This window comes from Colletotrichum lupini, chromosome 8 (genome assembly GCF_023278565.1).
Source record: "Colletotrichum lupini chromosome 8, complete sequence".
NCBI classification, from domain to species: domain Eukaryota; kingdom Fungi; phylum Ascomycota; class Sordariomycetes; order Glomerellales; family Glomerellaceae; genus Colletotrichum; species Colletotrichum lupini.
The window spans coordinates 953824-979946 of NC_064681.1; the positions used below are offsets into that span (position 1 = coordinate 953824).

A 26123-nucleotide genomic window follows, 5' to 3' on the forward strand; every position below is an offset into this window, starting at 1 on the left:
CAACTCCACAGTAACCCGGGCGGGAAATCTGCGGTAATCGGGTTTCACATATACCAGACGGCGTATTTTATCGAGTCCTTTATCAACGAATGACTGAGAATCAAGCCAACCAGGAGCGTTCCGATTCAGTGCGATGAGGTGGGCTAGGATGACCGTTCGACGCCCAATATTCCTATAGCAAAAAGTTGTTGAGTTGTAGCAAAATCGAGTCCAGGGTGCTGAACTCGCTCTGCCAGACTGCGTCGTCGCTTCGGCCGTGAATGGCTGAAGCCTACCTTATCTTTCGGCAGGTCGCGCGATGGCCCGCGTTCGGCTGTAGGAGCCAAACAGAAACCGTTGCACTCGATCTGTTCCTCTCGTCAGGGGCGTTGTTGATAATCATACTCTTTTGTATGGCTCATGATTACCTAGGGAAAGAAACGGCAAGCTTCAGTAGGCCTCGGCGTGGTGTCTGATTCAATAGTGCGAGGTGCCCAAACTGAGCCGGAAGAAGCAATTTCTGGCCAAAGACGCCAAGGCTGAAAGAAGAATAGCTGGAGTTCGATGATGCCAGGAGGAAGGTAAAAAGAAAAGAAGAAGAAAAAAAGATACCGCGCCATTCGCGATCGAATACCTTCTGATTATTTTCCAGAGTCAAACGACCGAGCGATGTCGCAAATCTCTAATGTCCTTTGCCTTGGTCCGAGATAGCCAATTTGCGACTGCTGTGAGATTCTCAAAAGGGTGGGCCCCAATTTGCGTCTACCAGTGATCGCTTGTCCTTATCCTGTCCAAGGATCACTGTGCAACGGCGCAAATGTACTTGCCAACGTGAATGATCGATAGTCGTTTTCAATTTCGTACTGTGCTTCGTCCAAAGGGGAGAATTTCTTCTTCTCAGCCTGGTGGATCGCTTGACAGAGCCGTCTGTTGTCAGAACGTGTTGCTGCTGACGACTACTTGGGAGATAAATGCCATGCCTCCACACCAATGACGATAATCAGCGAGCTGTTGGCCGAACTTGCACAGTACAACTCGACAGATTAATCAGCGGATCATGTTCGCATCAAGACCGTGCCCTTGGCAGAACTCTCTTCTTTAACTGTTCTCGTTGGCTGACGCTGTCGTGATGATGCGCGTTTGTCGTTGACCTTGTCTTCAGCTCTCGGCTGGCTCTGTTTCTTTGGATTGATCATGCCCGTTTGGCCCACTGCTCTGCAAGCTTCCGGCGAATATCATGGCAATGGATGATGATGGGCCGGTCAGCAGGTTCGCCCCTCAGTAAGCCCAGGGGGTAATGGGCCAGGGCACCCATCCTGCACCACTGAGATGCCGCCCGGGTACCCTCTCCTGAGCTCTTGTCTGGGCCTGTGTTGCTTCCAGGCCGCGTGCGAATGGAGCCATGTCCCTGCCCCCCCATGATGCCTGCCAGCCCCCCCTGCTCTGTCTGCCCTGGCTGGTGTGCCCGCACTTGTAGTCGCTCTTCCGGGCTGGTCGGTGACCCAGAACTGGGACGGGAACTGGCGGTAATCTGACAGCGAAAGCTGTTCCTACCCCAAGTCCTGGTGGAGCAGGTATAGAGTGTGTGGAACCGCGCGGCCGACGTGGAATGGCCCAAAGGCTCCCAGGATAACGGGCTCTTGGAAACACTTGCGCCACTGGTACGGGAACGGCTCTGAGCTCCCCAACTAGGCTCACTGTCTTGCTCGCCCGAAATCTCCAGTTTGCTCTGAATCACGTCGAACATGGGCCAATGAAGTGCGTTATCAGGAAGCAAGCAGGCTAAATGAGGCATTAGCATTGGCATCATGTTCAAATATAGCCCTGGCGTGCGCGGACTCACCACATGGTTTTATAAATTGTCGAGGAATGGCAGCCAGCCTGTGTATCATTCCGCACTTCAAAGCGATCTCCTAGAGATCGAAACATCTGGTATCTTGACGGGCAGGTAGGAAACCTGGACAGGACGGGCACGGCATGTCTGGCGTACCTGCTAGCCGAGTTGCTGCTACGAACGTCCGCCCACTTCCATTCTTCTCGTCCTGCTCGATCGTTCTGTTAACCTCGGCGGCAAGTCGCGAAACGAATTGAAGGGGTGGATATGTCGATTGTGGACAACCATAAAGAAGACGGCGAGCCGCGATAGCTGTGGCTCGATGTTCCCAAAGGGTATATTGCTGTGCCTCGTGGTTGCGCACAGTGGCATTTGATGTTTGGGGGCTAGCGAGTGCGTCCACCAGTGTCCCGTCCCATCACATCCGAGCCAACCCACAGGTGATCCCCTGCTGTTCCGTCACAGTTGGTGTGGTTGGTAAAGTTGAAGTTAAAGGCGGTCGGGATACCCTGTCTGTTTGTCCATGTGTCTGAACAGATGAAATCGATGCGACGCTAAAGTGTGTAAAGTGTGTGACGGTGTGACCTGGTGCATGATACACAGCGGGGCTGAGGCCTTGAAGGGGTGATACGTGAAGCAGATGGGACGGGCGGGAACTCCCACAGCGATGCCATGTGCTTGTGGCCAGCCATGCACCATGTCGGCCGAGAGCGCGTCAACGGTTTTGGCGCTTGGCTTTGACATGCAAGGATCAGCCTGGTCCGTCGGGCCCTGCTGACTTGTGAGGTTTTGACGATATTATAGCCACGATAGAAGGCGGGGCGGGGCATGGTGCTGGTGTGCGAGAGAAATTAGCCAAATCCACGACACTTGTTAAGTACCAATCAAGAAGGCAAGCAACAGCTATCTGGTACTGAGGTGAGATGAGTTTCGGCGGTCAGATATCGTCGTAGCGGAAGAGAAAGCGTTGACATTGGAGATGGATGCGAGATATTAGTTCTCCCCGACACATGCGCAAGGCATCTGTAGACTGAGTCGGAGGAGAAGTAGGACAGGTACCTTGGCAGACTCGGACAAGAAAGACCTGGGGAGGTGCTTGCCCTCCTCTGGTATCGACCAACTAGAAGGGGCCTTGGAGTTGCCTTCTTACTTACCTTCCTTCGTCCTCGGATAGGTTGGTGCCTTCCATGATGAGCCTGCCTTTGAATCGAGATTGAATGCGGCGGGTCTCCTCTTCATTGCCAGATCTCGGGAAGGGAAGGAACACGGCGGATGAGTCGGTGCATGCTCAACGTGCCTGCCTAAAGTACCCGCCTACTTTATCCAAGAAAGAAGAATGAGATACGGATACATAACGTAAGTACCTTACTATCCGTCAGGACCTTCAAGTTCGGGTTATCCTAGGAACTCAGAGAGGATCATCATCAAATCAAACAGGCGCGGGCGCATGGCTAGTCGGAGTATTCCGTGGCCGGGACGGTGAATAGAAGGCAAGGTAAGGCAAGGCAGGTAAGGTAGGTGTGCATCACTGGGCACATACCTTGGTAGACATTGCTGCCATCCTCGCCTTCCAAATAAGCGACTTGGATAGCGCGATCGCCTCAATTAAGGTAAGGTACCACGAATCATGAAACTCTTTTCCGCATCGTGAGCTCCTTCCGTTCATCGATTAAGGCGCACAACAAGGGAAGGTAGGAGGACAAGGCAAAGCCGTTGGTACCTGCCCAGATACCGGGCGCAGGCGTGACAGGTAGGGTACCTTCCCATAGGACTGGGTGAAGGCGGGAGCGTCGCGTCGATCGGGGTTCTTTGCCCGTCTTCTTCGGAGCTGGCCCCGTCTTCTCAGCGAATAGGCGTTTGGGTAGTGGTGAAATTTGCCTTGGGATCCCTGTTTCCCTTTCCTTTTTTTTTTTCCTTTTCTCCCCCCTTCCCTCCTTCCGTTTTCCCCCCTACACGTTTTGGTGAGAGAGATCCCTCCCACCCTCCTCTGAGGCTCCTTCTTCCATCTTCCCCCCTCCTCCACATTAGATCACGTCGCTTTAACTTTCTCAGCTTCTTTTCCATCATTCTCCAGGGCTCTCATCGGGCCATCCTCATCGCCGCCCGTTGTGTCCAGTCCCTGTCTCAACGGTTGTTCCAGCCTTCCAGGGAATCCTTCCTCATCTTGCTTTTCCCACCTCAGGGTCCTGCCCTGCGTCATTGCATCTAGATCGGTGAGCATCGATATTCTCTTCCCCTCTAACACCATTTCTTTGGCACTGGGCTGCGCCATTCCTCCGATCCCCCTCCACACTCACTTCGATCAACCTCAAGGCCATACTCCGGACGACGCTTCTTCGTGCCCCTCAATTTCTCCCTCACTCCGCCCCTCTGCCCCTCCGACAAACGCAAAACTACCACGCGGCCGCGATGCCCCAATTCTGGGTCGACCGAAGCAGCCCCGGTACCACCAATGATTGGGTCTTGCCATTTTACCCCATCTGGAGCTCGGCTGTGACCCATCGACGAGTTATTTGAATGCGAAGCCGACATCCTTGGTCCAACACGCTGTGACAGGGGGGCTCACGAGCTACACTCTCAATTCTGCTGGTCTGCGGGAGCAAATCGGCGCACGTTCTTCCAATCTTCTTTCACCACCCATTCTCGAGTCCTATGTCCTGACCCATCACTCAGCCTGCCCGCAGACCAGCCGCATCAGAAATGGCTTCCTGCTCCGTACCGGCGGTAACACCCTACCAGTGCCTGCGCGCCATTCGCCAATCATTCGACACTCCTGTCAACCTACCCTGCCATGCCAGGCCAATGTCATGTCTTGCACCCGTTCCGCCGCTATGATTGTGGCGCAACTGTTCAAACTATCGCCTCCGGCGTCATTCTCTTGACGCGAACCGAGCTGATGGAACGCCGACTATCCGTCCGCCAACTACCGGCTAGCAGACCCGCTAAATACGGTCTGATGTTGGGAAGCCTTCACTCTGGCATGACGGGCGACCGACACGATGCCATCCAGCGCACCAAACCTGCAGTCCACTCACCGCGCACGCCTACGGATAAATTACCTACCTATTCATCCCATCTGCACGCAACCCAGCACTCTGTCATAGCCCAGCAGGCACTAGGCCTGGCGTTCTTAACCAACCAAGGTACGGTTTCCAACAGATCTACGATGATCAGACGTGGGCAAGTACTGCTCCTCGGTGGGTTTAAGCATACCCTGCAGCGCGCGCGTGCGAAACAGAACACCCGCCCGTGCCGCCTTCTCCCCCTCACCAAGAGAGTCTCATCCTCTGGGCATGGTTTGATCACGGTCGACAATGACGAACTCGAAGCAGCCGCGCATCCTCCACTACTGGCGGTGCAAACATTCCTGCAAACCAATTCCTACCAGTGCGAGACGTGAAGATGGTGCGACTGCGTTTCCAACCCCGATTCCAGAGAGCGACGCATCGCGTCAATTGGACAAATATTGGTGAAGAACCTGCCTTTGTTCTCCCGCTACCCACCCACACCTACGGATGATCACTTGACTGATCAACTTGTCCGATGTGCGCCCTGTCGGCTGCCCCAGAGACACAAAGCGATAACGCGACGCCCGTCCACACCCCCACCGGCAACAGCACCAGCAGCTGGATTCGGTCCAGTCCCAGAGGCTTGTGCTGACAGCGCCGTCGTCGGGCCATGGGCGACTAAGGCAGACCCAATCGCCTGTCAGACTTTCTTTTTCCGTTCTTAGCGGTCCATTCTGGCGGGAGGGGCTACCCCCCAGTTCCACCGGGCTCATGGGTTCTTCTTAGGAGCTTGCCGGTACCCACAATCTTCGTGTATCCGGTACAAACAGATACTTCGTACCGACTTCATGGGTCGGGCAGAGACAGCCCCGCCTCCCTTTGTCTTGCGCAGCTCTCGACGCACCTTAGATCAAGTAGCGTTGATGAATCGCGCCCGTCAGATCTTTCTATCCGCTGCCTCCAGCACTCCGGTTTCAAATCAATTCATGGCAGGCTGCACTGGCTTGAGGGACAGTTCCGATGATGTACCGCCAGGGGATCCCGAGGACTGGCGAGCAAGCGAGAGAGCGGACGAGATTGGGGTTCACTTGGTCCTACCCCTAGTCACGCTAACGCAAAGGGAACCGGGGGCTTGCGCAAGGACCGGGGGCTGCCGGCCATGCAACGCCGCGCCGCCCGCTCCCTAAAGGATACTCCCGTTTCTGCCGTTTCGTCGTACATATCCCGCATATCCATCACCTTCGCCAATACGGATGGCCCTACGGCAATCTATCTCACCGCGAGACCAATGCCTTCATGTCTGTGCACCACCTCTGGGCAGGTTGCAGAACCACAAAGGGAGGTCTGCTTGATGCAGTAATACGTCCTCTGCTGGGATGCACTTGCATCTGCTCCTAACCCAGTTCGATTACAGCTGCAGCGTCATGTCATTCCTGTGTGGCGCGAGACCAGGTATCTCACCAACACGCATGGTACAACCCTCAGCTTGCCTGTTCGGTCTGAAAATCCGCTTACAGCCAATATTCCAAGATTTTGTCCTGCCTCGTTTGGTTTACGCTCCCAACACGGAGCATCATCACGGCGATTTCGGCCTGCAGGGACCGATGACTATTACCAGACTGACCATTGAATGACATAGCAGGGGTTCCAAGCCGTCGCATGTAGAATGAATTCCAACACTGGCGGTTCAATCGCCAGCCCACGATGGTGGTCTATTGACTAATCAGCATTGGCATTGCATCAGACACCGCCTCAAAATATTCCGAGAAGGTTTGGAACTTCCTGTTGTTCGATTCCTCGTCGCTGGTGACTTAGGTTAGATGTATCGTTTCCTCCAACATGATGGGGAAAACCTTCCCACACCTTCTCTTGATACGGATGGCATTACTGGTCCAGATGCTTCCACAAATTCCGAATTGACCACTGTTTCGCTAGTACGCCGTACACCGTATCGCATCAACCTTCATCGGCCCCTTTCACGCCTTTAAACCTTATAATTGCCAGAACCAAGTTGAAAACGTGATGGAAGAGGAATTGAAAAAAGAGCTTAGCAGCGAATACCTTGCTGACTTTCTTTGCCAGCAGCAAACATTCGCCTCGCTTCAGACGTTTCACGAACAGTTCATCTAATTGTCGTGCTTTTACATCGAAGTGGGCATAGAAATGGTCAGGAAAGCTCCAAGTGTGGCTTAACTACACAATTTTGCCGCCTTTAAACGAATCTGCAAAGACACCCATCGGCTCACCAAGCGGATCGCATCACAGCACAGTGACATCGTGCATGTAACACAACCAATATCAACACTAATGAGCGGATTCATAGTATCTGGAAATCAACAAGAGATCGATCAGCCGCGCAGTACATTGCACACCGCTACGTACGAGTCTCTCAATTCCAGCTAAACGCCATGCTCTTAACTCAAACCGCCTGACAACTCGAACTTTGATATTCCATACAAGACGGGTGATGACGTCTGCCTCCCTCGGCCCCAGTGGTCGACTTTGACGACGCAAACCCAAGGCTACGCGGCGACAGGGGCGTGCCGCCGGGTTTCGCCAGTCACGTTGACGGACAAAGACAGGGTTTTATCCACACGTGAAGTGTATAACCAGGCTCACCCATCTCAAGCCTGCGATCTGTATTCAAGTCTCAAGAATTGGACAGTGCTAATTTTTGCCTTAAGTTTTTGGTTCCATCTTGCTTACTTGTAATTGCAGCTCTCCCAAACCATATCCGAACTTCATTTTCTTCCACGGACTGCTTGAGCCTGATCCAAGCGCCATGCCCCATTGCGCTCGTCCATTTCCCGACAACGACATGGATCTATGATCATTACCAGGAACGGTTTTATTGTCGCTCTTTCCGCGACTTTGCTCGGTCTCACTTGGCGGTGCGAGGCCCAGGCAGCAAGCAAATAGTGCCAGTAGTTCGCCGCTCTTGAAGAGAGACGGAAGAAAAATCTCAGCCGACAAGTTTTTCGAATAGCTCGTTGCGGCAACATTAGTCTGTGCCGTGGTGAGGCATCCCAAGTGGGACGAAAAGCACCATTTTGAGAGGCGGGCCGGGCCTCGTGGAGCCGTATCGCGTAACTCGCAGTGTCGGGGAAGATGATGGCAGCGCTCGAGGATAGCTTCCGCCGTCTGCACGCCCTGAGATTCGCTTGAAAGCGACAGAGTGGCAGAAGATGGTCCCATGTTAGCCACCAGCCCAACTTTGTTGACGCTCGTGCCAGACAAGGTAAGGGAGGCGTGCTGCTAGCTTGTCAGTCCGGTTATCTCAACGGCCTGGTTCACTATTCGACAACCAATACGTCCTGCATGTCAGCCAAATGCACGCTTGCCGCCGGCTGGCCCGCGTTCACCGAATAAGTCCACCTTTTTGCCCCCCGGGTCTGGCGTTTTGACCTTGCGGTTGGTTGGGCTAGCAAGGCGTAATGTTGTTGATGATGCATACCTTTCCCAGGCCAGGTTCACCTTGAGATATTGGGCGAAATGAAAGCGTACATTTTTCGCAACAAAGAATCTGTCAACGTAGGTTCAAAGCCATGTCTGGCGAGGACCGGTGGGTGATTGTCGCAGCCTGACGATACCCAAGATACCTCAAAAACGTCACGACAAATCTCTATTAACAGAACAACCAAGCGGCAGCCAACCAACCAATCGATGGGCTAACCTTGAGAGTCTCTCAGCCCAGGATTCGCTCTTTTTTTCGTTCGTTTTTCTTACCCTGTCTACCAAAGCACCTACCTGGCTTCTGGTACCGGTACTTGTCTGGCGAGGAGGAGCATCCAAGCGACTGGGCCGCTATCAACAGGCAATCGTGTTTTGGTGGCGCTAGGGGTGTTCTCTGATTGTCAAAGGTCATTGGACAGATCGGGGGACATTGGGTTTAGGGACATCACGTGACGAAAAGCGTATGCATGCAGCCGTCGTTCCCGCGACGTTCCCCATTTTTTACCTTCGATTCCCTTGCTCAGGCTCTCCACGGCCCGCCACGACAACCACCCTCCCATTCACACACTCCTTTTCCAGAGACCTTGACCGGACCAAACCACGCAAACCTCAACTCACTTCACCTCCCAATCCATTGTGTGTGGAACCTCTACCCCTACGGTGCATCCTCAACCATTTCGATATTCGTGCCTCACACAACCACCCCCTCCCCCCCTTTTCTCTTTACCTTACCTACGACCTTGCCTACCCCTTCATTCCGTCCGAAAAGAAAACCTCGAGGCACACCCGCTGGGCCCATCGAGCCTCGTCGCTTGATCTAGCATCACGGACCTCCTTTCAATACAGCACATGGAAACTTTTCATCCTGGTCCAAATGACCTCCTAGACCTTGACAGCTCTCTTGATACCTGGTCCCTGCCCCAGCTTTGTCGGCTTGACCTTTGGACACGTTAACGGTGACTAGCGGTGCAATAATGGATGGGGGCCATTGTGACCATTTTTTACCCCCTCTCACCGGAGAGGTCGGTGGCAAGGCAGACGACCGACTTGGAGACCAAGGGTGGGATTGGAAGCAAGGGGTTTCTGTCCCTGTGCTTTGTACGCCCCGAGATTAATCAAAGACATTCCCATTATGCGGCGAAAGCATATTACACCTGTAGACACTCAACCTAGCGCCTGCGATGGACGCGGCGACGACGACGACGTGTCATGTACTCCCACCTCAGCATCCAACTGGATCTTGATGGCGCGTGGGGAACAATCCGATCAGCTCTTCTACCGAGACAAGCCGCCCGTTCTTAATCACTTCCAGTGGGGATGGGCGGCGACAAGGAATAATAGCACCAAGACTCTGCACAGTTCGCTCTGCACCAGAGACCATGATGGGAGGAGAAGTGACTTGTCTACACAGTGCGTACACATATGTCTGCACATGCTGCGACACTGCCGCAGCCCGCCATTTGGGCAAACCTGGCAAAGCAGCCCAGATCGAATTAGCAGGGAGATTTGACCAGGTCGAGTCAAGCGACAAGCCCATGGGGTGGAAATTGCGAACAGCAATAGACTGAGGCTCCGATCGACGGATATCAGACGAAGAAAGAGGACAAACCCATGGACGAAGGCTGGACGGCCGAATGCGGTGAAAGCTTCATGATTGAGACGCGTCTTCGAGGAATGAGCTCAAACAGGGCTGTTGCCAGCAAGATTCCGGCCGCCAACCCTCCACCATCAAAAGCTTCGTACGGCCACTACCCTCGCCGGACGCGCTCCCCCCCCCCCCAAGTGCGCCGCCAGAGCTACTCGCCCAGTTAGCCGTGCTGGCAATCCGAATAGCAGCACGTCAGGCGTGCCAGCGATGCCACTGATCGATGGCCCAGGTCCAGGCTACGTGGGCTGGCAGGATGCCAGAAGCTACAATGTCCATGACCGTCGCCATGCAGACAGATGCATAGCTGCTGCTTCTGGATGCCCAGCCACATCAACTGTTTCTCACGGGACCTCGGCCACATGAGACATAGCAGCCCAAAGGCGAGACCATAGGCTAGGATCCATGCCGGATGGACAAGTGACGGTTGCTCAACAGACTTCCCGCTGCGCATGTAGTCCGTCCCCAGCCCTTCCTTGTATCGTCGTTCGGTACGTAAATGAAGCAGACTGGGCCAGCTCCGCGTTCAACGGCGGCGATTGTACGCTGCGGCACACCATGGCTGAGGTACAGGACGCGCCGCACTAAGGTCGTGCAAGCTAACCAGCCCGTCCGCGGGACGTGTAGTGTATCGAACGGACTGCAATCAGCTTCGGCCCACCAGCGATCCGAATGAAAACTTTCCTAGCTTTTCTTGAAGCATGACCTTTCCCTGATTTTGTGTCATACTGTCTCGTTACAAAAGACTGGCCTGCAAGAAGCCCTGTGTGAGAGCACTCGAATACCTCCATCGGCCGACTGAACACACTGATGGATGGGCGCCGATTCGAGGAACGTGGCAGCGTCTCAAGCACGCTACTGCACGAGATTCACGTTGCCCACTGAGGACTACACTGCCTATGAGCGTGCTGACTGCTGAGTGAGCGGCACACCAGCTACATGAGATGGTGGGGAGAGCTATATGGGGCCCTCGAGCCCAGAGGAGGGCAACGAGGATGGGCTGGCTAAGAGAAGCAGGCATATGGATGGTTGGGGCAGGAAAGGCACACTGCACCACAGCGGCAAAGCAGCGGTGAGCAGAATATCTGACCTGCTCATTGCGGTGTTGGCACTGACCTACGCTCCGTCCTGGGCGGCTCGGGTCCGTTCATCCCGTACTCGACCCGCCCGTTGTCACTCGCCATCACGTCAATGTATTGACGTTCAGCCGAGTTTCGGACCGGAGAAGGAAGAGATATTTCTTTCTTTCTTGGTCGGTCTTCTCGCTGACCTTCGCTCTCGATGGGATCGCGCTCGACTACAGTCTACGGGATGCAGCTCATGGGTCCAGGCGACGATTCTGTCATGCGATACCGTGAGTGTTGTTGGTCGACAAACGAGGCGGAGATGACCTGTCAGATCTGACAGCTGCGTCGTCGCAAGCCACGCGGCGGCAGCGGCGGCGGCCGGTGGTACGAATGAACTCGGATACTATGGGAAGCAGATGGGAGCACGTATCAACCAACAACCCATACGGATACCGAGCACGATTCCGGGATGCACACATCGTGGGCGGCTTCTTTCTAGGGGTCCCTGACTCTGACTCTTCAATGCGTGCAATCCATCTCAGCAAGGCAGCCGAAACGGCAAAAAGCAAGCGCTTGACGAGGGGTCGTGAGGGTTTCTTTCTTTGGTCTGACTTTCTGACAGTATGGTAGGAGTGGCAGTGAGGGGTTGCTTCTTCTTGCTTTCTTTCTTTCCTTTTCAATTTAGTTTTTTTTTATTTACCATTTTCTCTTCGCCTAGGTAGTCATACGGGCGACCAGCTCCTCACCCACCATCTCACCTCGTCCGCCGTCTCCCCGCTTGCTCACCACCCATCACCAAAACAAATTGACATGTCTTCCCCCGGCTCGCGTCCGTGGCCGCCGATACCTTGCAGCAGAGTTGCAGACCAACAAGAAAAGTTCGCCCCAACCCATCTGCGGTAGCAGTCCATTGGCGATGCATCATGTACAGTACTTTGGTTCTTTTTGGCTCATCTACCTAGGCTTGGGTCACTCACCACCCATCGGCGCCCAGCCCCCAGGCAGCCGGGCATACATACAATGGACCACGTCGCCCACCCCTTCTTCGACTGGGACATTCAGGACGGGCTCCCAGGCTATCCAGGCTCCTGATGGCGCTCTTTCGGGCCAGCTGCATGACAGGTAGCACCCAAGGGGGTGGGCTCGAACCACTTAGACGGCCTCCGAAGATATTCGTGCGACCTTGAGACCTTTGGTGCTGCTGCATGGCCGCTTGGGCCCGTCACCGCCCGCATGGTGCTGCAGTCACAAGCTGCGGACCGATGCGGCCTGCAGCAGGATCGGCGTCGATCCGCTTGTTTTTTTACCACCAGAAAAACCTGTCCACGGCACCTGTCTGTTTCCCAACACCCGGCGGTGGCCCCCCGTCAGCCCCGGTCGGTCACACACCGTCAAGTCGACCCCGTCACGGTCACGCCCCGTGTTGTCCTCCCCCGGCATTTGCCTCTCGGGCTTCATTCAGAGTTTGTCTTTGCTTTTGCAATCCTTGTTTGGTGGCTGGATACACATTTATTTTTCGCGCTGCCGTATCATGTACGGGGCAGGTACTGTGGTATGAAGGACTCGTCGGTGCAAGGGAACACAAACCTCTTCAGGCATGCTTACGGCCGGTTCTGGCTTGTCAAGGCAGCTCTGGTCACTCTGCGTTGCTTTCAGTGCCGGGTCATGTACCTGTCTGTATGACTCGACGGCGGCAGGTAACGCCGCTCGGGTTGCGAAGCGATGGGTGTTGGTGTGTGTGTGAGTGTGCATGTGCGTGCCCACGCACCATGAACTCACGGAGGACGGAAGAGGAAAATGCTAGTCAAGCCAGGTCCTGCCGTCCAACCTGCCACGCTTGCAGTGGGTTTTTCGGACGGGCATCCCATTCCATCCCCCCCTCTCTTTTCCTTGCCGGGCCCGCGGCTGTAACCTGATTTGGGCCCCGGGTGCGTCTTCGCATCCCGCCCGAGGTCGCTTCGGTGGGCTACGAAAGGCGCGCCGCAAAAAGCGGCGGCCCCAGGGTTTCGGCCATGATCCATGGTGGATTTGCCAATGGATGTGCGGCGTGCCATGGCTACCAGCGCTGACTCCTGACTCCTGGGAGCGAGCCCTTGGAAGTTGGAAGGGGGGATAACGAGGCAGCCGCAGACGTGCAGGATGACGGTCTCCTTCTTTGCTCCTCCACAAGGTAAGGAATTCGTAAAGGTAGGGGACTCCAATTGTCAAGGTTCCACCAGGCCAACCCCCCTCTTCCCTCCTCCGGTTCCCCGAGAGACCTGGAGCGCCGCGGCCACGACCTTCTTGTCCAGACGCGGTGCGAGGTAAGGTAGGTAGGTACCCTTCAAGTTCGCTAGGAAGACAAGGCAAGGCCGGGTCGGGATGGGAAGGAAGAGGAAGGGGGGAACGGGACAGATCTCTATTAGTTCGCCGTTCTTCGTTTACCACGCTGACCCCCTTCCCCCCTCCGCCTTGGATTCAGGTACTTTGACCGAACTCCTGCCAGAACCGGACGGGGGAGAAGGAATCCACAACGCTGAACCTACCCCGAAATTCTCCACGCCCCCGTGCCATCCCGGTCTCCCACATATCAAGTCACGTGATGTAGAGGCTGCTGTTAAGCTGTTGAAAGCGGGGGGCTTTCCTTGCCTTACCTAAGGCCATGAATCTCAGGCGTCACTTCACCCTTCCTCGCTGCCCGCCCGTGCCGGGTACGAATACCTTACTCCATGGTCCGCAGTACTGTGTACGGAGGACGGATAGGTGAATTCTCGTAGCGGTGCCTCCACAATTATCCCATTCCCCGCTCCGGCAGGTACTCCTTTTCTTGTATGGTTCCTTCCATCATTCCAATCGGGGACTAACCTCCCGGCGCCTTTATGTGGACTGGAGATTTTTTTTTCCCCATCGCCGAGTTTCTTAACCCTACCTTAGATAGCACAGGCACTGGACCCCTTCCCGCCCGGATCATTTCCGCGGACCTGGACCTACCAGTACAGCTACGAAGTGACCGAAAACTCTCCGTGCGAAAAAGGATTAAAAGCAACGTCGAGTGGTTGCAGCATCCAGCGAGCTACGGTACACGTTGAAGATCAAGAAACTCTGACATATTGGTCTTGCTATTTTTTGCAACTCACTTTGTGACGGCTGAGTAAGGCACTTGCAGACGAGTAGTCCTCGTATCTTCCCTTTTTCTTTCTCTTTTCTCCTCCAATCGAAAGACGAAGAAGTCCAAAGAGGGGTTGACAAACGAAAAGAAGACGACATTTCCGAACCCCCCAAGATATCGATAACCCTGGACGTATACCAAGTACCTCCTCACCTTACACACCGAGACGACAGCTCGAGTTTTGCCCGGGGAAATTACCGCCGACGTTCCATTCACCGAATATATCCCCGTCGACAACCATGGCTGAGAATGGAACTGCCAGCGCCAACAAGGCTTACTTCAAGTACGTATACATTCCTACATTTTCACACGTCGTTCCCCCACATTTCCCTGATGGGGGATGGAGGAACGCCGTAACGGGATGATACCGAGTAACATCCAATTTTGTCCGCGTTCATACCGTCCCCGGGTTCCTGCCGATGTACACACATCACAAACACAACCCGCCTTTCGAGACTCTTCACAATTTTGAGGTGTACTTGCCTCAACCCCCTCCCTCTTTTCCGAATATCATCCGACCCTGACAGAATTCCTCGTTCAAACTTCTTCCTCCTTTTCTGAACTGCATTTTCGCATTTGGACATATTCGAGCAAATAGAAGTCAAAAGGAGAGGCCCATGGAGTTGACTTACACGAACTAACTCCTTGAGTAGTAAGCTGGCTGCCGAGTACGACACGAAGTACGAAAAGACTATTCTGCAGCTTGAAAAGGAGATTCGCAAGCGCAAGGACTTCATCGGCGCAGATTGGGTGATTGACGATGACGATGATGATGACAGCGAGAGCGCAGCACAGTCGACGGCGGCGAATGGTCGGTCTGTGAGACTTCTTGATTACGCTTGTGGAACGGGTTTGATATCGAGGGTGAGTTGTTTTGTAACTTTTGTTCCTATCGTATTTTCTTCTTCTTTTGAAGACGATATGATTATGTTCTAATTACCTGTTACCTTTGTCATGGTTGCGAGTAGCATATCACTTCCCTCGTGCAAGTACTCGAGAGAGCATGGATGAGATCTTCTCCCGTCCGTCACGCAAGTTTGTTTGCTCTTTTTTCAGATGTCGTGTACACCAAATTCGTGTTACTTATTTTCTTTGTCATTTACACAGCATTTGTGCGACTCCTCGTTGGTCCTTTCTACTTTGAGGGCTCCAGAACACTTTAGCATGTAGAAACGGAGACTCGGGCTGTAGACTTAGATCCGGGACAAAGTTGACTGACACCAAAAATAACAACAGGCCCTCGCGCAGTTCACGACGCATTGCGTCGGCATAGACATTTCGGAAAACATGGTGGCGGCCTACAACGCCCGGGCCGAGAACCAGGTACGTTGGAAAGACGATTCTGATTTTTGTCTGGTTCAAGTTGGTGGCAGTCAAAACAAGGCGACAGAGAGAGATGAGTCCAAAATAGCTCGGTTTCCCCATTCAGACTTCCGCTTGTCGTCCTCTACATACACACCTTCTCCTCATCTTCGTCACCTCGCTTTTGGCCAGATAGTTCTGCCCACACACGACGTACAGACCGGGCATCCAAGTGGAAAGTGACAGAAGAGAGAGGGAGAGCTGGGAGGGCGGAGGGAGAGTTTCGAAGGAAAGGTGTGTGTACACGCACACCAGACACCAGACACCAGACACCAGACGCAAAAAAAAAAGACGAGACCATGGGGCCAGCCGCTCCCAGACTCGGCTCGACTCCAGACAAGAGCAAGAAAAAGATGGGATCGTTCGCCTCACACGGTTACCTGCTCACGGACTCGTTTCGGCAAAAGAAGAGAGCACAGACAATCTTCTTGGGAAGTGGAAAGGAAGAGGGCTTGGAAAGGCTTGTCGTGGCTGTGTGTAGAGCAAGGTCAAGGGAAAGAAAGTCAGAAACCCTCGTCTGAGCGTTTTCCGTCGTCACGTTCACGATGAAATGACGGACGGGTCCGTTCTCTCCACGAGTCACTTTCTTCTCTCTCTCCCTCTTTGCTCCCGCTCTCTCTCACACACACACACACCTCATGTTGGTCTCATCTCAGCCCTGCTGACCTTCAGACCTTTTCGATCCCCGCCATGACATGACGTGGACATTTGCCCAAACTAGAAAACTCTCGCACTCTCTTTTGGCGGTTTTCGATCCGACCCCTCCCCCCCTTTCTCTCCTCTGGACAGCCTTACCTAGATCTCTCTCTCTCTCTCACCTCACCCTACCCACCCCTCCCTGAATCTCACAAGAATCTCATCTCATCCCATCTTTTTGATGGCAAAGTTGCCGTCTCGGGCGAGCACACCCGCACTCCTAACCCTCCTACCCCTCCCCCTTCTCCCTTCTTCCTCCGAGTGCTCGGCCGTAGACCGAACCAAGCCTGTGCGGGCGGCTCGGCGCACGGGGAAGATATTGCGTGACCAGAAGCCCCCCCCCCCCCCCCCCCCCCCCCCCCCCACGGGGGCTGCACCACCGAGACGACCGTGCCCTGGGGGGGGGGGCGCGCGCGGGGGAGGAAATGTGCGGGCCCCAAGCCCCCCCCCCCCCCCCCCTGCGCAAAGATGCCGCAAAGGTACATGAGACATGATACATGGACGACATGAAAGAGAAAAGACGGGAAAGGCCGGGAAAAAAAAAGAAACGGCGGATAGAAGCGGCAAGCTTCAGCTGAACCCGGTGACTGACATGACCACCCACACCCCCCTCAGGGCCTCACCGCCGACGAAATGCACGCCTACCAAGGCAACCTCACGGACCCTTCCGACCCGGCCCCCGCGGCGTTCGCTTCCGACGACGGCCGCTTCCGCGACTTTGACGTTGCCGGTGTCGGTCTCGGGTTCCACCACTTTGAGGACCCGGAGCTCTCGGCCCGCCGGCTGGTGGAGAGGCTGAGGCCGGGCGGGGTGTTCATCATTCTCGATTTCCTGCCGCACGAGAAGATGGATCACGCGTTGCCTGCTGCGCATACGGTTATGCATCACGGGTTTTCGGAGGAGAGGATGAGGAGTATCTTTGAGCGGGCTGGTGCGGGCGGGGATTTCAGGATGGAGGAGCTTGGGAGTGGTGTTGTTTTTGGGGGGCATGGGCATGGACATGGAGACGGTCATGGACACGGGCATGGGGAGGAAAAGGAACATGATCATGGCCATGGCTCGGGACAGGGGATGAAGAGGCGGGTGTTCTTGGCGCGGGGAACAAAGGCGTAGGTAGATATCAGTGAGCTAAAGATATCATGAATCTTCAGATTTGGAACTCAGGCTTGAACCTCTTTGGTTGAAGACGAGCGGAACACACTCGGAAAGACCATGCCTCCCGTTCTACCGAAACTCCCGTACCTACTATTCCTTATCAATGACATCAACAGCAAAAGCACCTCCAAGCAGAATAGCAGGTTCCTCGATGCTGTGGTGCTCGTAACTAACGTAGTTTCTCACGTATCAGTCTTGTCTCGCTCTACATGGGGATACACTCTTTCTATCGAACAAGAAGAAAAAAACTCACCTCAAAGTACCCACGCCACCGGCCTCGAGCAGGAACGCCGGTCCGTCCTGCAGCGTCTTGCCGGCCCAGCGCATGGCAAAGGCGCGGAAGATGTGGCCGTGGGCGACGACCAGGACGTCTCCGTTGGGCGCGTCCTTGTTGCCGATGACGGGGCTGTGCCACCTGTCGCGGATGTCTTTGATCAGGCGGTCCAGACGTTCCGTCACGTCTTGGGGGCTCCTGTGCGGGTATCAGCAAGATTTTCTGAGTGGTGAAATTTCCGCTGGCTGTTTATGAGGCTTCACGCCACGTCGATGACCTATGAGCGTCTCCCCGAAACGGCACCTATGAAGGTTCTGACCGCATCGGTGGCTAGATCACCGACGACGCTTTCCTGGGAGACAGCACGGCCTGACAGGCATGGAAGGAGAGAGAAAGGCATCAGAGGTGGAAGAGAAAGACTTACTCGCCGCCTGGGCAGCCGTCGCGCCAAATGTCCCAGTTCTCAGAAAGGCCCTGCTCCTTGCGGATGCGGCGGATCTCGGGCGATGTGATGCCCTCGTAGTCGCCATAGTCCCATTCGCGAATGTCCTCGGTGACCTCGACGCAGGCGTTGCAGTGCGGGCCGTTGCCCTCAATCTCGCCGTGTTCCTTCCAGGGGAGATTGTCGTTGATGCCGAGGTTCAGCAGTTCAAATGTGCGCTGGGCACGTTTGCGAGGGGAGACGTAACTGATTTGCCTTTAGCAGCAGCTCGTGGCCAAGGGGATTGAGATTGAGGCCAATGATGAGTGCTAGGTGACATCACTTGATGTACCTGGTTGTGCTTGAGAGCAAGTCTGGACCCCTGAGGCGGAAGACCTCATTATCCTCCTCACGTGGCACAACAATTGCACGCAACTCACATGTGAGAGATTCGTTTGGGTACAATGAGGCGGTCACTCCCAACCAGGGCGCGGCCGGTGGCGCGCACACGCTTCTCGCCGTTGGCTGTGAGCGGGATATCGGTGCTGCCGGTATGCCGGCCGTTCAGAGACCATTCCGTCTCGCCGTGGCGGATGACAAAGGCACGGGGAGTCGTCATGGCGGCGGGTGCAACAAATCCGTCTCGCGGAAGCCGATTTGACAGCGGATGTAACCTCGCAACGGGAGTTGGTGTGTAGGAAATATTATGCGATCTCTATCGATGTCTAAGTGTTCTTCGGGGGTCTAATGGAGGGCGGCGCAGGGACGCCCCCGAGTCAGCTTTTGGTCCTGTCACACACAGCAGCAGCGAGATCTTGACGTGGGTATATGTGCTTGTGACGTTTAATGCATGAAGAGAGCCCGGAGTCTGCTGTGAAATGGTGAGTTGTGAATGAGAGCAACTTGAGACGGATGGGCTTGGCGTGACGCTTCTGCTTTTGCCCAGTTTGGCTTTCCAGCTGTCCCGCTCTTCCTGTCTGCGCACTTCATCTCAATTCTGTGCATAGCCTTTTGAGATCTCGTGTAAACCGTAACGGCGCTTGCCATGACCCTTGACACAGTTCACCAACGGTTTGTTTTCTGCAAGTGCCAACTTTGGCCGATGAACTCATCCACGGCTCAGGCCAAGACCCAACGACATCTGCCAACTCGAGCCAAGGCCAGGCGGGGGCGGTAGTGCTGAGTCTCTTTCTTCAAAATCTTTGCCGTATCGTGTGTCCAATGTTTCTTCTGATCTCCCCGACAATGACAAGCGAGAAGACAAGCCTTTTGTCCCCTCTTACTGGCCCCTGTATCGCATCTTCTCCTAGCCCCAGCATCGGCCATCGTAACGGTAGCACTTCGTCGCTTCTCGCGTGCACTTGCCGCAGGCTGCGTCCCATCTCCCCCCGTCGTCATCCGGCTTTGTGACATCTGTCTGGTTTTATGCGGTCCAGGATAGGTCAGGATGGGGGACGGGTGGGAAATGTGAGAAAGGCTTTTTGGGCTTGTAGCAGAGAGGGAGATCCTCAGTAGTAGTGCGCCATGAGAAAGGTTTCAGCAAGGGCTGTAACGAGCAGGGGGTCGCACCAGAACCCCACACGGGCAAGAACTACCTGGTCGTGATCACTTGCTCGAAAGTGAATGTTGCGGCGACTTTCCGTTGCTCGACGGGGAGTGAATAGGCGAGAAAAGAGGATAGGGGATCCGATAAGGTCGTGGCGAATGTGAGGTCAGAAGACCCGTGGAAAGGAGGGTGGACGTTGCTCTGGTGTACGGAGTAGGGATGAATGCTGAGGGGAAGGAGAAGAGGATGGAGAAAGAGAGATGCTCTCACGAAGTTTGTTTCAACGCACCAGTAGAAGTGGGAATGAATAAGCCCTTTGAGGATGCCCTGGGCAGCGAAAAAAAAGGCAGTTGGGGGTCCTAGGTGGTTCTTACTCGACGTCTCTTATCTCTTAATCCTTCTTGCTCGCTTCGGAAGTTCGTAATGGCGCAATCGACAAAAAGGTCAATGTCTCCCACACACTCTTTGCTCGTTTGACTGCCTTTTTGACTATTTGGCAACTCCTCTCTCTATCTCAAGGGTTGCACGAACTCGCCTCTTATGAGTCTTTTTTCCTTCCCTCTTAACCTGATTGAATTATCCGCTCAACATCAGTAATGACCCGAAGCGACGACGTCACGCCAACCCCGGCTCTGACAGGACGATTACTAAGAGCGCTGGGGCTCCCTTCGTCTCCTCTTCTTCCTCGGCGCCAACGTCTGCAGCGGGGCCTCCACCGCCGCGGCGTTTCCACTTCCGGCTGGACTGCCACCGAGACTACCGACAACGACACCGACACCACCGACGCGAACGCGCTGGAGCTCATCGCTTGGCCGTACTCTGCTGCGCCCGCCGCCCCCGCCACAGACCCGTCAACGCCGAGATCATCGACGCCGAGATCATCGACGCCGACGACAAGCGATTGCTGTTCTCCTAGTTGCGATTGCGAGTACGACCCCTTTGGGACAACGACCCGGCGGCGGCATTCTCCATCAACGCCACTCGAGAGACCACAAGGCCACAGGCGAGCTAACTCTCTCGACTCAACGACCACCACTTCTTCAAACGATTCTTCCTCTTCATCCTTCTCATCGGTATCTTCGCGCTCCCGTTGGAACCCGTTCTCTTCCACGACCGACGAATTGACCACCGTGAACCGACGATTCAACGGCGTAGACGATAAAAGGAGTAAAAAATCGAGAGAAGTCTGGAGGGAATATTGGTGAAGCGCCTTCGTAGACCTAGCAACAGGGAACCAAAGTTTCGTTGTAAAAGAGGAGGGGGAGAAAAAATCAAAGCAAAGACTGGGGAAATATGAGCGGCTTCACCAAATTTCGCGCTGGCCTTACAGCCGCCGGCTGCGCTGCCATCATTTTCACAGGCGCCACCTATGGCGCAGGCTTGAAGACACAAAAGGAATGGAAAGAGGTGAGAGAGCATTTCTGATAGAGGAAGTCGCATCGCGAGAAACTAACGAATTCTTCCTCGTCAGGAACGACAAAGCTTCTGGGAGTCTCCATACGATGAGCAAATTTCTCTCCTGCAGGGCCAGCGTGGCCGGTTAGTTACAGAGCGCCGGAAGTGGGAAAGAAAGCTCGAGTATCTGGATGAGAGGATAAAAGAGGGGGAGGCTAAGAAGCCAGAAGGATAACAACGGACGCTATGAAAAGTCTGATATGGTGATGTTCTGTCATGGCCAACAAGAGTTCGGCCTCAAGCAGTAGGCACATCCAAGTAGGATAAGGAATGCTGCTTCCAATGGATCCGCGAAGAACGAGGCAAAAGACCACGATCAGCGGCGGCGCAAAAGCGACCAGCCCACGCGTAGAGCCTTGTGGGCGCCATGGGTAATTTTGTATAGTAAAGTCGATCAAAGGCCATTCGCAAGCTGTACACGAGAGTAAAGAATAATTGTAGCGATCACCACTTTGCGTAATGAACGGCATCCATTACAATCATCAATCCGTCTATCTATGCCCTACAGTGATTTATCCCTTTGTCACCGGCTCGTTTTGCATGCCTCCCATAACCTCGTTATCGCTCGAAAACGCCAAGTCGATGCCCTTAAGAGCTCTGAGCAGCTGGATTTTCCTACTCGGTCTTGCCTTCATTATCAATCGTCGGAAGAGGGATGGCCCGGTAGAGACAGATGAGGGCAGAGTGCGACTCGCCACCGCCCGCCAAGGCATCAATCTTGTCAGGGGTAACCTCGGACACCTTGTCGTCATTGAACCACCACCAGTTGCCGTCCTCCTCGCCCTTCTTACCGGTCTTGGGGTCGACAGGGGCCGTCTTCTTGACATAGGCAGTGTAGTGACCGCTATCGGCACTTGCTCCCTGGTGAGTGACGACGCCACGCAGCTCGTAGATTCCGGACTGGTTGGCGCCTTCGTCCTTGGCCAGGTCCTGGTTCACCAGAGCATAGAGCTCCTTCTTGGCAACAGTGAGAGCCGCATCTTTCTCGGCTTCGACCTCAGCGTCAGTCTTGAAAGTCTCAGTCATCTCTGTATCGCCATCAGAAGTGCTGGCCACGGGCTTTCCAGCTCTCTCGGCCTTCTTATCGTTGGCCTTCTCCAAAGCTGTCTTGCCCTCGGGGCCTCCAGACGCTCCAGCAACATCGCCTCGGTCGACAGGGTTGATCTTGCGTCTCTTGCGAGCACGCTCAATATCCTCTTCGTCTTTGCGAATCTCGCGAACCTTGTCGCGCACGGGAATAAGAGCCTTCTTGAGCTCATCGGTGCAGAACTCAACAACGTCAAGTTCGTGGGGGAAAGTGACCTTGCGCATGATCTTGGCCTTCTTCTGCACTTCTCGCTTCCAGAAGAATCGCACAAAATGGACCGTAAGATACTTGGGGAGCCGTGAAATTTGCGACTTCTTCGTGTAAGTCGTGTCTCTATCCAGAACGGAAGACTTCTTCTCCAACTTCTCAGTCAAAGCAGCCATAATACCGTCGCGAAGGTGGTTGATTGAGGCATCAATGTGGCAGTTGAGCTTGAGGAAAGATTCGCTTGACTTGACAGGCTCCTCTCCACCATCCCTGGCAGCCTGCTCATCGGCCTCGAGAGTTGACTGAAGCTCTCCAGCCATGTACCTGTCGATAAACGAAGAACCCTCAGACTCGGAGAGCTTCTGCTTCAACTGGGAAATGATCTGAGACCAGGCCTCCTCGGCATCCTGCTGAGCATATCCGGCTCCGGTCTTGGACTTCTCGGCGAATTGGGGGTAGACCATGCGGAGTGTACTCAGGAAAGTCAGCGGGGGAATGGCGCCCTGTGTTTCCGACATGTTCTTGTAGAGATCGGTAAGTTGAGTGGCGATATCAGTCGAAGTGAGGCCAAAGCTACTGCCGGCACCACCGCTACCCGACTTGTGCGTGGTCAGGGCCGTCTGGAGTTCGGGGATCGATCGGAGGGTCTGGAGGGTCGAGTTAAGGTAGCAGGTGTTGCCCAGATTGGTGAGGCCTGCGGGAGTGGCTCCTTCCTGCTGGGCTGCTTCGGCTTCGGTCATGTCCTCAACAAACTTGACTGCTTCCTTGGGTCGAGCGAGATCTGCGTTCTCGCCGGAAGGCTTGCCCATCATCATCAGTGTGGCGCCGGCCTTAAGGCCGAACTTGGCCATGTCGTCGTCATCCTTGACTTGCCTGCCCTTGACAAGAATCTTTTGTCGCTCGGGTTCAACGCCGGTCAGACTGTAGAGCTGATACTTGAAGGTTTCGCCATTGGACGAGGTATCGATCTCGACTTGGTACTTTGTGCCTTGGTGGCTAACGGTGACTATTTGACAAGTCAGACAACAGCAGGCAACGCATTGATTGAGTAATGCTGCTTACCGGGTATTGACGCCATCGTTGTGTCTGTGATTCAGGTCGGCCTTGCTGCAAAATTCTGGAGTAGCTGGTATTTTCAGTGCGTTGAGATTAAAACCTCGTTGCGAAACGGGCTGTTGAAGGACAAGTTTGTTGAAGGCACCAGGTGGGTTGCGTCAGTACCTACCAAGCATGGAACCTTGAGGTGGGCGGGCAGTAAGGGAGGCAAGGTAGTACAAAGGACTACACGGCAAGATAGCGGGGAAGCGGTGTACCTGCAGGGTCCGTTTCAGCTACCGATTCGCTTATGGCAATATGCCCTTGTCCCTAGCACTTCCGCATGCATTCGACAGTCTTCCAGCATCTTCGGGGAAAGGAGGCTCGAGATAATCTGCAAAGCTTATGGTATTTGTGTCATGTACTTCAATGCTAGAAAATGGAATAGTTGCCCTCATCATCATAGTCTATCTGGGAGCATAAAATAATGTGCCTAGTTCCTGGGTACGTTATTATTCGGTTTTCGGAATGGTCAAGCACCGTAGTATGCATGTAAAGGGTACAAGCGGGGGATCGCCACTAAGGAAAGAGCTCCAGGATCACGTGAGAAAGCTTCCGGCTGAATCAGCGAAGTGCGGTGACAGCTACGCATGATGTGGAGCTAAGGTACGGCGGTGCTACCAGCCCCACTACGAAACGTCAGGCTTCCGGCTGAGCCAACCTCACGAGCCCCGCGGTCAAGATCCAACTCCAACCTCTCAGCATCACCAAAGGTTGGACGCGGCCACGTCTCGCCATCATGGTCAGTGAACTCTTGTGGTTGGATGAGCTGTGTCTTTGCTAACAATTGGAAACATAGTCTCAATCACTGCGACCCTATCTCCAAGCCGTCCGGAGCAGTCTGACATCCGCCCTGACGCTCTCCAATTTCGCTTCCCAGACCGCCGAACGTCACAATGTCCCAGAGATCGAGGCTCAAACATCACCTGAAGTCCTCCTGACGCCCCTAACGATTGCCCGAAACGAAAACGAGCGAGTTCTGATCGAACCGAGTATCAATTCCGTGCGGATATCCATCAAGATCAAGCAGGCCGACGAGATCGAGCACATCCTCGTCCACAAGTTTACTCGTTTCCTGACGCAGAGAGCCGAATCGTTCTTCATCTTGAGAAGAAAGCCAATTAAGGTATGAGATACACATCACGGAAGTGTTTGGCGGAGCTTTCAGGGGCTACAATGCCACGTGGCTTACAACTGGCAACGCGAACGACGACACTGACTTACTATTGCACTAGGGATACGACATTTCATTCTTGATTACGAACTTCCACACCGAGGAGATGCTGAAGCACAAGCTGGTCGACTTTATTATCCAATTCATGGAGGAGGTTGACAAGGAGATTTCGGAAATGAAGCTCTTCGTATGTCCCCTCACTGTTGATCCTTCTGCCATGGCAGTTTCTGACAGCACACAGTTGAATGCGAGAGCTAGATTCGTTGCCGAATCTTTCTTGACTCCCGTAAGTCATACTCGCTATTGCAGCGCCAACCGGACACAACTAATGCCCCCCTTAGTTCGATTAAAATACCCTATAACAAGCGTCGCGAACGCCAGGAGTTCAGCTTCAAATCTGCACGGCCAGAATCGTGTAGTTGGGACGAGAATCTCGCACCACGTTGAAGTCATGGACCAAAATCATGAGTTGGAGTTGGATGTTGGCTCGAGCGCTCCCGGAAAACCGGGATCCACTATGGTTCCAACCTTGATATTGGTCCGCAAATCCGGGGCCGAGTGGGAACGACGACATGGAGCCTCCATTTTGATAAACAATTACAGTTATGAACACAACTTTCTCTCCAAATCAAGTGTTGCATATCAGTGAGGCGTTTTCTGATGTAACTCTTTCGCTCTGCTTACCTTATGAGAGCGTTGAAGATTGTTGGAACGTCCATCTAAACATTGCGAGATGTGATGTGACGTCGTAGGATACAACGAGGTCGAAGCCATTCTGCGGCGAGAAACAGCTGATAATTGATCTTAAATGCTGAATAACTCTTGCCATCACGACGACCACGACGTTACCCTCTTCATCTTCCTCGCTCTCGTGTGATTGAGTTTATGCTGGTTGTTCAGTGTGGATGGAATCAGTTTACCTGGAGAACCTCTTGGCGCTTTATATCATTCTACCACAACAAGCGTTTTTGCGCATTCAGGCAACCCAACCAAGTCTTGCCATTGTTGTCGTCCTGACTTGTCATACAACTATCGGCCTAATACTCACCTCCACCCCATCATGCTACGATGGAATACACAACCACCTATTCATTCTACTGCCGCCTCGGAGTCCCTCTATGCCTTAAATCAAAAGCCCCTTCTTCCTTCACATCTTCCTCCCTCCTTCCGTACTTCTCTCCACTTCAACTCAAATTTCTCTCCCCCTTCCCACACACCTCATACACTCAAACAACAATTCCTTTCCGCCCCATCACAACAAATACTCTAGGTCTCAAGTACAATATCGTACTCAAGACTCGACAAAGCCTCCAGGTCTGCTGGTTTTATTGACCTACGCGCATCGTCGAGACAACTGAAAATACCCTCAGTTCTTAGCTCTGCCTTGTTTAGGCTACCTGCTTCTCACGATACTCGTTCGGTCTCTGGTAAGCCTTCTCTTTCATTCTTTTCTGTCCCTCGGCCTTCTGCTTGCCGCGACTCTCATTTTCGGAAGCAGCGACCTGGCAGCACTGAGC

At 54.0% G+C, this 26123-nt stretch overlaps 12 protein-coding genes across 12 annotated transcripts; 6 read left to right on the top strand and 6 right to left on the bottom strand.

Moving 5' to 3' along the window:
- Window positions 1–271: 271 nt before the first annotated feature.
- Window positions 272–586, bottom strand: CLUP02_14780 (uncharacterized protein; the record flags this gene model as incomplete). The annotated part of the gene is made up of 2 exons (XM_049293706.1): window positions 272–347; window positions 408–586. Coding segments are annotated over 2 exons (255 nt in total), but the record flags the coding sequence as incomplete, so codon positions are not given.
- A 585-nt stretch (window positions 587–1171) lies between these two features.
- Window positions 1172–3002, bottom strand: CLUP02_14781 (uncharacterized protein; the record flags this gene model as incomplete). Its single annotated transcript, XM_049293707.1, has 5 exons — window positions 1172–1761; window positions 1970–2199; window positions 2252–2367; window positions 2477–2591; window positions 2968–3002. The coding sequence occupies 5 exons, from the start codon at window positions 3000–3002 to the stop codon at window positions 1172–1174; spliced, it is 1086 nt and encodes a 361-aa protein (XP_049150853.1).
- A 438-nt stretch (window positions 3003–3440) lies between these two features.
- Window positions 3441–6951, top strand: CLUP02_14782 (uncharacterized protein; the record flags this gene model as incomplete). The annotated part of the gene is made up of 15 exons (XM_049293708.1): window positions 3441–3460; window positions 3595–3703; window positions 3780–3934; window positions 3996–4256; window positions 4323–4537; window positions 4612–4838; window positions 4905–5209; window positions 5249–5538; window positions 5608–5903; window positions 5942–6163; window positions 6225–6356; window positions 6461–6506; window positions 6566–6627; window positions 6757–6840; window positions 6904–6951. The coding sequence occupies 15 exons, from the start codon at window positions 3441–3443 to the stop codon at window positions 6949–6951; spliced, it is 2472 nt and encodes an 823-aa protein (XP_049150854.1).
- Window positions 6952–7235: 284 nt separating this feature from the next.
- CLUP02_14783 (uncharacterized protein) lies at window positions 7236–8909 on the bottom strand (the record flags this gene model as incomplete). Its single annotated transcript, XM_049293709.1, has 7 exons — window positions 7236–7343; window positions 7441–7458; window positions 7528–8073; window positions 8116–8135; window positions 8184–8344; window positions 8569–8655; window positions 8893–8909. The coding sequence occupies 7 exons, from the start codon at window positions 8907–8909 to the stop codon at window positions 7236–7238; spliced, it is 957 nt and encodes a 318-aa protein (XP_049150855.1).
- Window positions 8910–9885: 976 nt separating this feature from the next.
- Window positions 9886–10086, top strand: CLUP02_14784 (uncharacterized protein; the record flags this gene model as incomplete). The annotated part of the gene is made up of 1 exon (XM_049293710.1): window positions 9886–10086. The coding sequence occupies one exon, from the start codon at window positions 9886–9888 to the stop codon at window positions 10084–10086; it is 201 nt and encodes a 66-aa protein (XP_049150856.1).
- A 264-nt stretch (window positions 10087–10350) lies between these two features.
- Window positions 10351–10479, bottom strand: CLUP02_14785 (uncharacterized protein; the record flags this gene model as incomplete). Its single annotated transcript, XM_049293711.1, has 1 exon — window positions 10351–10479. The coding sequence occupies one exon, from the start codon at window positions 10477–10479 to the stop codon at window positions 10351–10353; it is 129 nt and encodes a 42-aa protein (XP_049150857.1).
- A 1769-nt stretch (window positions 10480–12248) lies between these two features.
- Window positions 12249–12902, top strand: CLUP02_14786 (uncharacterized protein; the record flags this gene model as incomplete). Its single annotated transcript, XM_049293712.1, has 1 exon — window positions 12249–12902. One exon carries the CDS (start codon window positions 12249–12251, stop codon window positions 12900–12902), a length of 654 nt encoding a protein of 217 aa, XP_049150858.1.
- Window positions 12903–14373: 1471 nt separating this feature from the next.
- On the top strand, window positions 14374–17305 carry CLUP02_14787 (methyltransferase domain-containing protein; the record flags this gene model as incomplete). The annotated part of the gene is made up of 4 exons (XM_049293713.1): window positions 14374–14417; window positions 14788–14998; window positions 15371–15496; window positions 16808–17305. 4 exons carry the CDS (start codon window positions 14374–14376, stop codon window positions 17303–17305), a joined length of 879 nt encoding a protein of 292 aa, XP_049150859.1.
- Window positions 17306–17437: 132 nt separating this feature from the next.
- On the bottom strand, window positions 17438–18661 carry CLUP02_14788 (phosphoglycerate mutase; the record flags this gene model as incomplete). The annotated part of the gene is made up of 4 exons (XM_049293714.1): window positions 17438–17516; window positions 17601–17819; window positions 18046–18309; window positions 18483–18661. 4 exons carry the CDS (start codon window positions 18659–18661, stop codon window positions 17438–17440), a joined length of 741 nt encoding a protein of 246 aa, XP_049150860.1.
- A 1523-nt stretch (window positions 18662–20184) lies between these two features.
- Window positions 20185–21218, top strand: CLUP02_14789 (uncharacterized protein; the record flags this gene model as incomplete). Its single annotated transcript, XM_049293715.1, has 3 exons — window positions 20185–20755; window positions 20919–20995; window positions 21060–21218. The coding sequence occupies 3 exons, from the start codon at window positions 20185–20187 to the stop codon at window positions 21216–21218; spliced, it is 807 nt and encodes a 268-aa protein (XP_049150861.1).
- Window positions 21219–21658: 440 nt separating this feature from the next.
- On the bottom strand, window positions 21659–23415 carry CLUP02_14790 (ubiquitin carboxyl-terminal hydrolase; the record flags this gene model as incomplete). Its single annotated transcript, XM_049293716.1, has 2 exons — window positions 21659–23343; window positions 23400–23415. The coding sequence occupies 2 exons, from the start codon at window positions 23413–23415 to the stop codon at window positions 21659–21661; spliced, it is 1701 nt and encodes a 566-aa protein (XP_049150862.1).
- A 485-nt stretch (window positions 23416–23900) lies between these two features.
- On the top strand, window positions 23901–25401 carry CLUP02_14791 (ARP2/3 complex 20 kDa subunit; the record flags this gene model as incomplete). Its single annotated transcript, XM_049293717.1, has 7 exons — window positions 23901–24009; window positions 24089–24174; window positions 24232–24558; window positions 24668–24793; window positions 24848–24892; window positions 25016–25251; window positions 25359–25401. The coding sequence occupies 7 exons, from the start codon at window positions 23901–23903 to the stop codon at window positions 25399–25401; spliced, it is 972 nt and encodes a 323-aa protein (XP_049150863.1).
- Between the last annotated feature and the right edge of the window lie 722 nt (window positions 25402–26123).